The 12,959-nt window shown below is 40.2% G+C and overlaps 2 protein-coding genes across 4 annotated transcripts in view; one reads left to right on the top strand and one right to left on the bottom strand.

The window, feature by feature from the left end:
• The first annotated feature begins 4,682 nt into the window (after positions 1-4,682).
• On the top strand, positions 4,683-11,873 carry SGO1 (shugoshin 1). Its single transcript, XM_038163331.1, is given in 10 exon segments — positions 4,683-4,823; positions 5,185-5,327; positions 5,411-5,607; positions 6,017-6,121; positions 6,590-6,654; positions 6,815-6,954; positions 7,531-8,376; positions 8,567-8,741; positions 8,978-9,041; positions 9,043-11,873. Coding segments are annotated over 9 exon segments (1,806 nt in total). The 5' UTR covers positions 4,683-4,823; positions 5,185-5,191; the 3' UTR covers positions 9,121-11,873.
• KAT2B (lysine acetyltransferase 2B) overlaps positions 10,662-12,959 on the bottom strand; it is a 40,580-nt gene continuing 38,282 nt past the window's right edge. For 2 of the 3 annotated variants that reach the window (XM_038163320.1, XM_038163311.1), the window contains one exon: positions 10,662-12,672. In XM_038163320.1, coding sequence (XP_038019248.1) covers positions 12,658-12,672 — 15 coding nt within the window. In that variant the 3' untranslated portion in view covers positions 10,662-12,657. The remainder of the gene's footprint in view (positions 12,673-12,959) is intronic. The other variant, XM_038163312.1, reaches the window with a different exon arrangement.

Below are 12,959 nucleotides of genomic sequence, written 5' to 3'. Positions count from 1 at the left end.
AAGTGGTTATGGATAACTTAGAATATAGAATGTAATACTAATAACATATTCCAAAACAGAAGTGGTCTGAACTTTAGCAACTAATGGCTCTAATTTGATATATCTTTCTGAAATGCAAAAGAAATAGCACATATGGACATACATATAAAATAAGGACACCCCAAAAATGTTCACAGTTCTTTTCAACCTTGCTGAAGGACAAATATCAATTATCCAGCTGTCAAAACCTTTTCAGGTGATTATTTCTGCAGGATTTTCAGCCAAACTTGCTCAAGCTAGTACACCTCATTTACTCAAATATGTCTGTGCCAGCTTCTTCAAAAAACTTTTGCTGCTTTTCTGTTTTCAGGAAGAAGAGTGTGCATCAGCATCTTGCAGTTCCCACACGTCAAATATTCTTAGACTCCTGCCATGATACTTCCAAGATGATGATAGCTACAAACATCCTACTCCAAGCTGATCAGAGCTGAACAGTTTGAAGGCAGCTCACAAATGAGCCATCCAATGGCCAAGCACTGCAAGGCAGCATCAGTGTGCGTGTCAGAGCAAATGAGAACTGAGCTGACTCAGCAAGATATAAATGATCTTCCCAAACCCCAAAGGTAATGGAAAGCAAGACAGTCCTGTGTGCCACTAATCAGTCTCTCTGCTAAGGGAAGGAAATACTGCTGATGGGTAAAAGCCATTTCTAAGGATGTCCTCTAACAGGACACTTGCAGGATTCATTTATTTGGTACTACACATAACAGTATATTGTATACACTTTTCCTTTTGTCCACACAGTGGAATGCACTGCATTCCATTCATTGTGATTCCAGCTCTGTACCTCTTTGTGGTAGAGGCAATAAAATATGAGTAATATCTACCATCCTAACTCAGCACCTCTGATGGTTAACACCAGACAGTACCAACATCACCACTGTGGTTGTCTGATGCAGGCTTAGAAGTGGAGCAGCTGAAAAGATAGGTGGGCTTTTTAAGTTGGGAATCTGGAGGTTACCCAGCTACCTGCATCAACAAAAGCCTGCCATCGGTCACCACATCATGGCTGCTCTTCTGTGCCCTACTGTTGATCACCAAAATGAGTGAAAAAGTAGAACAGCAAGTCTAAACATCTGTTCTTATACAGCCATACACTTCATCCTGTTATTGAAACCAGTACAAGTTTTAAAAATATTTTCCATCAAGTACTGGATTATCAATGCCTCTCATAAGCACTCAGTCAAAAAGTTAAAATTCCATTTATTTGAAGACATTGGTTTTGGTAGCAATAGAAGTAACTTATTTAAATTTGCACAGGATATTTAATATCTGATTGTTTGCTTAGTTGGGAAAAACAGCTTTCTAACTTTGAGCCCTAACAGAATGTATTGGACATCACCATGTAACATCACACCCAGACAACTCTGGTAAGAAGTATCCAGAATGCTCCCAGAATCACAGCTCTGATTCCTGTAATTTGCTGTCATTATATGAAGCAACTCTTGCCTTGTAATTCAAGACAATAAATCTAAGATGAGAGCAAATCTCTCCATACTGCAATTCCAGTCACAGCAGCAGCTGTTTTGCCACATGAGTACACCCGCTAGAAATAAACTAATAATCCACAGCAACTCTGGCAGCAATGACAGCATCAATCTTTATAGGGGAAAACGTGAAATTGCTTACAGCAAAGATTCAGTTGAGCTAGAAAAATTCACTACTTGGAATCCTCCGCTATAAATCAGTAAAATGATACAGAGGGTGTAGCCTGCAAATAATCTAATAGAAACAAAACTGTCTAGAGATGAGACCAATGCACAAAAGAGCACACCTCAGTAACAGTGAAAATGTGATTATTAGGATATAAAAATTCAAATACAGAAAATAAAAGAGAATCTGCAGAAAGATTCCAAAGCGTTTCTGAAAGAGCTGTAACAAAATTGATGGAAACAATAGAATGAAAAAAAAAGGTATATAAGTATACTCAGGACAAAAAAAAATTAATAAAGAGTAGCACTTAGATAATAATGAGGAAAGCATTATTTTTTAATCAAAACAGGGTTCATTTAATCACAATCAGTGTATTTCTGTCAAGCTAATAAGTGACTAATGAATAAAAGACCTTACCAGCATTGCTGGGAACTATCAGCTATTTGGCCAAATGCAAAACACCAGCTGCCTTTAAGCAAGACAAAGTTTGTAGGGAAATGTATTGCTTTGGGTTAGAATAGCAGTGCCTGGCTGGGAAAAAAAAAAAAAAAAAAAAAAAAAAAAAAAAAAGGTTGAAAAACAACCCTCTAAGCCCCCAGAAGCCAAGTTCAACCAGACAGTTTCATCTATCTTCAGAGACAGAGAGATTTGCAAGGCTCCAGGTGACACTGTTTGCTGCAGCTGAGTGGAGGAGTGTGCCCAATTATGGCCTTTAAAACAGTGAGGCCTGAGGGAAGGGGAGGTGAAGCTAATCAGACAATAGCAGAAAAACAGCATTTCTACAGACCATGTGGTTATTAACGCCCAGTATGCCTCTGCTTTTCTTCTGGTTTGGCAGGGGAGGGAGAAAGGGGGAGGGAAACTGAGGTGGTTTTGGGTTTTTTTGGTTGCTTGGCTGGGTTTTTAAAAACATTTATTTTCTTCTTCCCCCCAGGTCTGTGAGGTTTGGTTTTATTTTGTTTTGGGAGTTTTTTGGGACTGGAAGGATGGGTGGGTAGATGTCACTTAGGTTCATCAAGAAGATGAGAAAAAGGAAAAAACATGTAGTGAGAAACTAAGATTGTGGGCTGCCGTGGTTTTTCCTGTTACTAGTAAGTGGGTCTATAATGTGTGTAAATTGCTCATATTTTTCATGCTGAATCCTAAAGAAATTATGGGTTTTTTACATGATCTCATGTTTCCAAAGGGAATTATCACACTGCCTCCAGGGCTGGGTTTGGAGGACAACTTCTTTGCTAACAGAAATGCAACACCAACTTTAACAGTATGTATCGATGAAGCAGGAGAGTAAGTTTAAATATTCATTTATACTACTGTAAAACTACATAGACGAGGCCTTCAAGGCTGAACTGGGAAAATTACATGAGTTTGCAAGGAGTGGGAAAGGACAAGCGGAAAAGCATGCACATTATGGTTTCTGTCATGATCCATGAGAATTTTCCAAGTTTGAAATCAGATTGCCACCAACATATCCAAGCTGTAATGAATAAAACCAGGAAATCAGGAATAGCTGTAAGACAAAAAAAAAAAAAAAAAAAAAGAAAGTGTAGCAGCTACGAAATGCTGATTTAACAGAATGGAGAATACCATTTATGCTGTCAATAAGACATCATTCAGCTGATTTTTTTTCCTTCCATTTCAGCGGTTAATCAAGGTTCAGCACGCTACGGTAAAGATGTGTACAAATACACAGAAGATGCAAGCTCCCCCACTTGTCAGGAAAATCCACAAATGCCAGAGAGGTTTATGTCCAAAAAAGAGACAAAAGAGTCCTGCAATTTTATTCTAATAGAGAGAGTCCACTGGTATTACTGTGGGTTTTCTGGGCAGTTAGGACTTGGTGAAGCAAAGGAGAGATTTTGACTCTATTTCAGAAGGCTGGTTTATTGTATTATGATATATATTACATTAAAAAGACCACACTATAACTATACTACAAAGAATAGAGAGAAAAGAATTATCAGAAGGCGAGATAGGAATAGAAAGGAATGAATAACAAAGTTCTGTGACTCCTAGAGAGTCCGAGAGCTGCTGCTTTCTCGATTGGCTACTAAGTAGAAACATCTCACATTGACTAATTGAGAAAGCACCTGCTGCATTCTACAGTAGCAGATAACAAATTGTTTACACTTGAAGCTGAGGCCCTCTCAGCTTCTCAGAAGAAAATCCTAGCAAAGGGATTTTCATAAAATATCACAACCACACACTGGGACACATAAATGCAGTGTTTTAGGGGGAACTCCTGAAGTTTTAGGGGGAGCGCAGCCTGCTTTTATCCTGAACTCCCGGCCGCACGTCGCCCTCTTCCTTTCCCCATTGCTGAGGCATTAGGAAGGTACAGCCTTCCCAAGCCGCCTGCCACATATTCCCCCCCATCGAACCTACTATTTTACCCCAAAGTTCAGAAACTCAGGTTGTGCAGCCCCTTGTCTATTTCATAGGCCAAGCTGCCTGGGCTCTGCAACAAACCTGCCGCCCGAAGTTACAGACACCGAGATCCATTTCAGAGACTTCAACACCCACACCCTCACCCATCAAATCGTTTGTAAAGACGCTGGCTTTCCTCTCGCGCTTGTCCTACACGGCCTGGCCGCGGGTAACTTTCACAGAGCGTGAGAGGCTCATCCTGCTACTGCTGCAAGAAGCAGCCACAAGCAATAAAGCACTTCAAATTAAGGAGTTAATAATGAGTTTAATCTCCCGGCCCGGAGGTTTAACCCGCAGCCTTTCCTCCCCGCCACCGCCCCGCGGTTACTGAGGCGCTGCGAGAGGGTGGGCGGGGCCAGGCGCGGGTGCGCGCGGCGCTCGCGCTGTGACGCGAGGCTCGGGGCGCACCAATGGGAGGCGGCGGCGGCGGCGTTTGAACGGCGCGTGGCGGCGGCGGGCGCGGGCGGTGCTGAGCGGCCGCTCCTGCGCTTCCCGGGGGCCGAGCGCCGAGCGGGGCACAGCCGGGCCGCGGGGAGACGAGGAGCTGGACGTGCGCAGACGGGGAGCACCGAGCTGCGGGAAGAGGGAAAATCCAGGCCGCTGCTGCGCCCGGATCCGTGCGGGACCTTCCGCCTCCGCCAGGGGCTCGGGCGGCCGCAGCCGCTCTGGGAGGGGCCCGGCTGTGCGCTCGCCCTTCCGAGGAGGTACGGCCGGCCCGTGCGGGGTGCTGGGTCGCTGTGCCTGCGGTTAGAGGAGCCGGGGGCCGGCTGCCGGCGCCTCGGGAGACCCCAGGCGAGCTCTTGGCTCCGGCCCCGGTGTTTAAAGCCCTGCCCGGCCCTGCCGCGGGCACCGAGCGTTTTGCAGTTCAGCCACAGCGCGGTCGGGACAGCGGTGAGAATGGCCAAAGCTGTGTCTTTCCCTGGTAGTGGGCCTTTGCTGTGTGTGTACCTCCGTTTATAACTGCCCCGAGCTTTACTCTTCTGTCCCTGTGCCTTTTCTTTTGGCGTTGGGGGCATGTGGTGCAACCCCAGCTTCGTGGGTTCCTCACGCTTTCTACTTTTAAAGGTAGAAGATGGCAGAATCCTCGAGGAAGTCCTTCAAAGACAGTCTGAGTGATATAAAACAACGTATGAGAGAGAAAAGAACTCAGAAATGGTTACGGTTGGGTAAAACTTCCCAGTTCTCCACTGTAAAGGCCAAAAGAGCAAGTAAGATGTTTAAATATCTTAGGACTTACAATTTATTTGTTTTCTCTTCAATCCCATTTGAAACGCTCACTGTTGTGTTGCAGCGAACACCTCCAACAAAATGAAGATCATTCAAGCAAACAACAGAGATCTGGCTCTGTCCTTGCAAGAACACAAGCTCAAACTGAGGGATGCTGAAGCTACCATTCTTCAGCTAAGGAAAGATTATCACATTTTGAAGGCTCAGATGATTGACTTGCAAAGAAATCACAGGTTCCAGCAAGAACAAGGGCATGTGGAGGTATTTTTAATAATAACTATATGAGCTGGTGAAGCTTAACATGAGAATCTGTACCAATCCATTGATAGACATCTTTACGATCTTAAATGTTTCATAAAGCATCAACTCAGTATGTTCAGTGTTGTTTTTTTTTTCACCTAACTTGGTGTGCTGGTTTGGATACCTTGACACATGGTAATGAATTTGTGTTTCTCATTACTCTTTCTCATTTACTTAAAATAAGAAATAGTAAACATAAATTAACAAAAATTAAATTCTATTTTTTGTGAATTTTGTAGGGAGCTTATCGCATGTGAAGGCACCTGACAGAGGTTTCTTCAGATTTTAGTTATCTCATAGTGCTGATAAGTTTGTAATTGATGCTAGAGTATGATAGTAACAGTGTTACTGTCTTTCCTTCGTCCATTAGAACCGACTGTCAGCCTTGAATGAGATAATTTCCAAAGTCTCTCAGAATTTACTGGACTCAGTCACTCTCCTTGGCCCAGCAAAGGAGTTGTGTTCCATAGACGTAGTAAGTGCCTTTTCCTCTTGAGAAGCAGGACTTTTGTTACTGATTGCCTTCACTTCTTCCACCATAACTGCACATAGATTTTTAGATCTGAGCCCTAGTTCAGAGGAAGGACTAGTCCCACAGTTCACAGTGTCCCAGGGATGCACACTGTGGGGGTGTGTCAGTAAGTTATAAGTGGGACTGAGGCTCTGCTAGCTGGTGATTGGAGCACCCTAATTTTCTGGGGTTTTATGCACAGTTCCTTCCCTGTCTGCTTGCTGTAGGATTGAGCTGGGGATGAATGTGCTGATGTGCAGAGGCTGAGAAGGTGGCTGGCTAACACCCACAGCACTTGGTGTTAGCTAGACAGAAAGAGAGTCAAGGGCCTCTTTGGTGCTTCCTGGGGTAACTTGGCTGTTATCTAAAATTAGTAGACGGTGCAAGCTTGTTTCTGCCATTTAATCACAGTAAGATTTATTTTGTTGACAGAATCAAAGAGTGCTTTCTTCAGGTGCTGGAAACAGTTGCAGTGTCACAGAACCAACACATTCAATGTAAGTATCATTGGTTAATGCCTGTCCATGTTTGGAAAATCTGTTACAGGAAGTTTACTTTTCTGACTGGAAAAAGAGAAGCAACCCAGTTTAATGCAAACTGTTCTTGTGTTAAACTCTATTGCTGTTCAGTAAATACTACCTTTGGTATTTTTTCTAGAGGACCTCTAAAGTCTGTTCTTGAAGATGGTCCTGTACTTCCAAGTGGGATGGAAGCTGGTGGTGACAGAAATTCTTTGTCAAAGATCTGTGTGGAATCTGACAGTGACATTTCCTTTACCAAAATAATTCCAAGCGAAGGTAACTAAAATCAAAGTATCAGACATTGCTCTACTTTTTAATAGGAAAACAATGTGTGAATACAAGTTTAAAAATTGCTGCTTTTGAAGGAACTGCTAAGTAACTTTCTGCTTCTTTTCATAAAGGGGAAATACTAATGCTGTCCACAGGTAAAATGTTTGAATGAAGATGTCGAGCACAATGGGGAGGAATTTGAAACTGCTTTATCTTCTCTATAGCTGCAATCCAATTTCATTATCTATCAAACAGTTCAACCAAGTAAAATTGCCTTTATACAGTCATTAGTATTTATGAAATCAATAAAAACTTTGTTAACAAAGCAAAATACTCAGGAAAATAAATGATCTGTAAATAACATTTCCAAAAGGAACAGTTTAGAGGAAAATACTAGTGATAATTACCTAACTGCCTTCTGCAGGGAAGCTATAAGCAGAGTTTATCTCAATTGCCAAATCCTAGTTTATAAAAATCTGTGGAGAAAACCCAAAGAATAGTCTGAATTTTTGACAGGTTCAAAATTTTTGCACATGGTTTTTCTGTTTGCCTTTAATATGACATTTTCCCTTCAATTACTAGGACAGCCATCTGATTTTCATCTGAACAACACAGAGCCAGAGCTGGAAAATGTTTCTTCAAGTATAAAGTTTGGATTTGGTAGCGTGTTACCAAAAAGTGTATCCACCAGACGTCACTTTTCGACTATGAGGAACCCTGATATAATTTGTACTGGTGTCTTGGACCATTTAGAAGTACCTGATTCAGTAAAAGAACTTTCTGAACAGGATGAAATTAGGCTTGAGGAAAGTCTAGAGAAGTGTGCTACAGAAAATATAAATGCGGCTGTTCCTCACTTGAATGAAAGCAAGGTCGACTCAGAGCTGGTGTTGAGGCAGAAAACTTCTGAAACTGCACAGTTCAAATTAAAATGTAATTCTGATCTTAAACAACCAGAGTGTAAAAGCAGAAAAAACCCTCAACGAAGGAAAGAAAAGCACCAGAAAGGAAAACTGGAGTGGCCACTTACTTTCCAACAAAGACCAGGAAAACTGGGTAAAGAGGCTTCTAAAGAAAAGCAGAATTTCTTGGGTGGAATCAGTGATGCTTATGACTTTCGTTTGGAAGAGAGTGTCCATCTTACACCTTTTCGACAAAACAAGGTGAACGGCAGCGATACTGAAGTGGAGGACGAAGAAGACTCAGCTGAAACCAATACCATTGAGTCAAGCAGTACTGCAGGTGACTCAGATGACAGCCTCTATGAGCCTTACAAGAGTAAATCAAAGAAAAGGCGAAGTTCAGTGGATGAGAGCCCTATGTCACCAATCCATCCTAGGCCAAGGTCTAAAAGACGTTTGGCACAGCGTGAGCAGAAGCTCTGTCATGAAGAAGAGACTGAAAACAAATCAAGTGATAAATCTATTAGTAAGTAGAGAAAGTGCTCTGTAATTGGTTTTGTTTTCTTGAAAGATAACATTGTTTAGGAGATTTAGGCTTTTTTATTTTCGGAGGGTTTTTTTTATAGCAACTAAAAGAGTAATGTTTTAAGAACAGTTAGATTTCCTTTAAAGCTTGCTTACCTGAATGAACTAAACTGTGCCTAATTTCTTCACAGAGCAGCCTTCTGAGCCATCTCGTGGGCGTCTCTGTGATGTTACCAATACAGCTGCAGTGCTCCCCAGCACTGGGGATGCAGAAATTGTCCCTGAATGTGAAGGACCTCAGTCTCCAAAACGCACACGGAGAAGCTGTTCTGTTACTGTGAACTACAAAGAACCAAGCATTGTAGGGTAGGTGTCTTGACTTTTTAGTTTGACATCAAGTTCATGATATTCCATCCAACAGAGGATTTGAAAAGCTTGTTTAGATCTTGAAAACAAGACTTTAAAAAAAAGAGCTCAGAGAACTCAAATTCTAGAGTTAATAATGCAGCCTAGTTCGTGTGAAATGGAGCTTACTAGCTAAAAGTTATTGTTTTAAGTGATATAGGGAACAGAACTCAGTTTTGCCTTTTTTTTTCAAACAGGAAACTCAGAAGAGGAGATCCCTTTACAGATACAAAATTCCTGTGTTCTCCAATTTTCAAGCTGAAAAAAAGACGCTAAACGACGTTCTCGTAAGAAAGATTCTATGAAAATATCCAATGAGAAATTGGTTAGTTGTCTTTGAGATTCTCAGCAAAACCATGCCTCTGCCATGAAGAAAGTGATTTCCTGCATGAAATATTTTGTTGCACAATATGTTATGTAAATATGTAAATAGTTGTGTGTCTAGTATTGAGGAGATCAGATTAAGGGGGCCTGGATTTATTCTAGTGACTAATTTTACTGATACGGATTGATTGCTTTTATAACTAAAGTGATTCTATTCAAGCTCCTTTTGAATGGATTTGGGAGTATATGAGAAATCTCTGATGGATAAGATGGTGAATGTCATTGTATGGGTGAACTTTAGGCACTTACAATGTTTTCAGCAGCAAGTATTTTTAATAACTATGTTTGTACAGATCTTATGTGATGGCTGTAGTTTCATGTCAAATCTTATAATAAACATCTTAGTATTTTGAAATGGCTCTGAGTGAATTGGTGTTCTTTTGGCAGTTTCCATAGCTGCTCCAAGGGCACTAATGCCAGCAATGGGCAGTACAGGCCTGTGTACTCTGTCCCCATCTTATGTGGTGGCATAAGCACTGTTTAGAAGCAACTCAGCAGCTGCAATTTGATTCTGTAGCTGCAGCTCTCAAAAGCAGCAATTCAGGCTTAGTTGGTCCTGCAGCGAGTGCAAGTTAGCATCAAGCAAACAGAAACAAAGCAAATTTCTTGTAAAGCTTGGTGAAGAAGGCTCCCAGCTCTTTGATTCCAACTGTTGTGGGACATTCATAACAGTTTATAATAATTTTGTCCCTGCTTTGCCCAGTGCCTTTCCCAGAGGAAGAGGTGCTACATCTGAGCTTGTGCTATTTGGTGCCACACGAGGCTGCACATGAGAAAACAGCGGTATCCACTGTCCACCACTCAAACTGCTTTCACTTTGCTTGAGACACACTGAAGTATTAATAGGTTTGTGAATATCCAAATGAAAGCTTCATTCTAAACACCTAATGGGAAAACACAAAAGCTACATGCTCTTCCTTTGTTTTGTAAGACTGCCTCTCCTACTACAATAGGTGTAAGATCTCCCCCTTTCAGTAATAAAACTATTAATTGCTATTTTATTTGTAACTTCTTCCATGTCTCTCAATAATAAGACTAGCTGCAGCTACTGAGCATTTGAAAGTAGTTCACAACACAGCCTTTGGATGTTTGAATGGAAACTTAGCTTTAACTTTTGTATCCTAAAATTCTAGCCACAGGGCCTCACCATCTCAGTCTAGAATTCTAGGACTAGGGGAACTTATGCAGAGTGGTTGAACTATATTGGTTATAATGCCAAGGTTGTGGGTCCTATCCCTGTATCAGCCATTCACATTAGAGCTGCACTTAATGATCCTTGAGGGTATTCTGTGAGCCTCAGGTGCTCTTTCACGAAACAAATCTGCAACAGCTGTTTTAGCAGGGAGAGAAAAAGAGCAGGGTCATTGTAGAGCGACCCAAGGCAGGTGTGGTGGGTCTGGGTAGTTTTTTTCTTACTGGATTGAGCAAGCTTGAAAAATTGAAGTGATGAAATATCAAGTAATGAAAAAAAGACACCAAAAAAGACAACAAAATAAGTAGGGTTTTGTACATATATAATTTAAAACTATTCTGTACCAGTACAATATATTAATTTGACAAATGTAAAGTTCATCAGCTGTTAAAGCATTTGCAAAACCACATATCCTACCATAACTTTATTGCACAGTATCTAAGAAAATATTCTTAAATTAGAAAACACGTTTCAATATAGAAGAGACAATCTGATTGAAAGACGATAAGAAAATCTACTCTGAAAATAACAAAAATTCACAGGTTACCAAGCTTAACAGGTGCATCTGTAGGCCCAATCTACAAAACAGGTTTATAGTATCCTGTTCTGGCTATTAAAGAAAAAGTACTCACTGTACCTTCATTATAGATCCCAATGTAGGTCAGACTAAATTCATACAAAACACGATGGCAAGTCCAGCATTAACATTTTGAATACCTTGGGTACCACATTTACTACTTCTGGATAGTTTCTGACATCTCCTTGCTGAATTGATCTGTGATCTAACATTGCACAGGCATTTTGCAGGAATAGATTCTTTGACACAGCACAGGATTGGTTTTCTCTGTCTCATAACTTGAATTTTACCAGTGTTACATCTGTAAATATAAAACACCAAGAATGAAAGTTTAATCTGTTTTTCACAAAAGCAGTTATCATTTACAAACTCAAATTAGAAAATGTCAAGGGACAGCTTTTTGGCCTGTACTGATCTCCATTAAGGATTTAGGTGTACCTCTTAAATGTAGTGTAAGCAGCAAAATGTATATATATTGTATGTATATATGAGTGTGTGTTCCTTTTGAAGATATACTAAGAGTTGTATAATGTTAATATGTTCCTGGGTCTAAATAATCACAGTTAATATGCATTTACAATAAAGCTTGGTAGAAAATCCAGTTTACCACAGAGCCAAGTATCTAAGCTTGAAGCTGTCCTATGTTGTCTTCCTTTGTGTACAATAGTCTTATTTCTGCTGAACAACCTAAAGAATTTAGCAGTGAGGAGTAGTAAGTAGGGTGGATCATGAAGTGCATAAAACCTTAACTCTACTAAGCCAATTAAAATTGTCTAGTAGATGCAAAGTAGTCTCTAAAGTTATTTTGGGTACTTATGTCCTGCATAAGCCAAGTCACCATGACATTGCGCATCTAGCCAGATTTTTTTTCTTTTTTCTTTTTTTTTTTTTTTTTTTAAAGAGTGGTTATGAGATTACAATTTGCAGGTAAAATATTTATCAAAACTGAAAATGAATAGAAAAACTTGCATCTATTAAAGATGACAGGCAGTCCTTCTTCAGAACTGACTGCTCTTCTCTCACAGCTTCTCAACCAGCTGAGTGTTTCTTTTAAAAAATAATATCTTATAAAAAGATTCTACAAAGAAACAAGTGTTTCAGAACCCCCCCACACCTGTTGTTTTCCCTTACAATTTTCTTTTTTACTGGAAAAAATAATAAAACTTTATCAAATAGGTACTGCATTAGGTAAGCTATAACATTAGGTAAGCTATAACATCTGTTGTCTGGGAATTTTCTTCATCTTCCCAAACATGTGCAACTTCCCCCATGTTTATGGGGTTTCTGAGGCTGTAGCTGATAAACTTATTAGGAACATAAGGTAATCGGCACACAAAAGAAATATTCCGTAGTTAAATACATTATAAAGCATTTTAATAAAATAATTTTTGTAACTTCAGTATAATACATGTTTGCAAAACTAAAAGGGTTTTTAAAAGTGCTAAGTATTAAACAGAAGTTTCTTTAAAGTCCCACAACTCAGATATAGAACGGCTTTCCCTGTCCATAACATAGGCACACTATTTGGTTGTAAAAAAGACAGTGTCACTTGTCAATTAATCCAGCTTCTTTAATTTTTGTGTAGAAGAATTTCTCCAGTATATTGGCACATTTGTAGTATTCACTCTCGGGGGGGTTGTACTCTCTGCAGTTTGTAAAGACTCGCTGCAAGTCTGCCATGAATAATTTCTTAGACACGTAGTACCTGTTCTTGAGTCGCTCACTCATTGTTTTGAGATCTGCACAGAAGAAAAATAGATTAACAGTGTTGGATTCAAATATGTTCTGTGTGCAGTGTCCCTTCAGACTGATTTGCCATTTAACATGAACTGGCAAAGCTAGGATTTGGAATGGAAATTGCCTTTATCTCAGGCAGGGTCTGTATTTTAGCTCCAAAAGCAACTGAGCTGCTGGAACTAAGAATATCTCACTGTAAGGATGAATTTATGTAGCGTTTATTTTTAATTCTTTAAAACATTAAAGCTTTTTTTGTTCTGTTCTTATACTTAGAGCTCTGAGTTTTCTG

Source organism: Motacilla alba, chromosome 2 (assembly GCF_015832195.1).
Source record: "Motacilla alba alba isolate MOTALB_02 chromosome 2, Motacilla_alba_V1.0_pri, whole genome shotgun sequence".
Lineage (NCBI taxonomy): Eukaryota > Metazoa > Chordata > Aves > Passeriformes > Motacillidae > Motacilla > Motacilla alba.
This window is presented reverse-complemented; position numbering and strand designations above follow the sequence as displayed.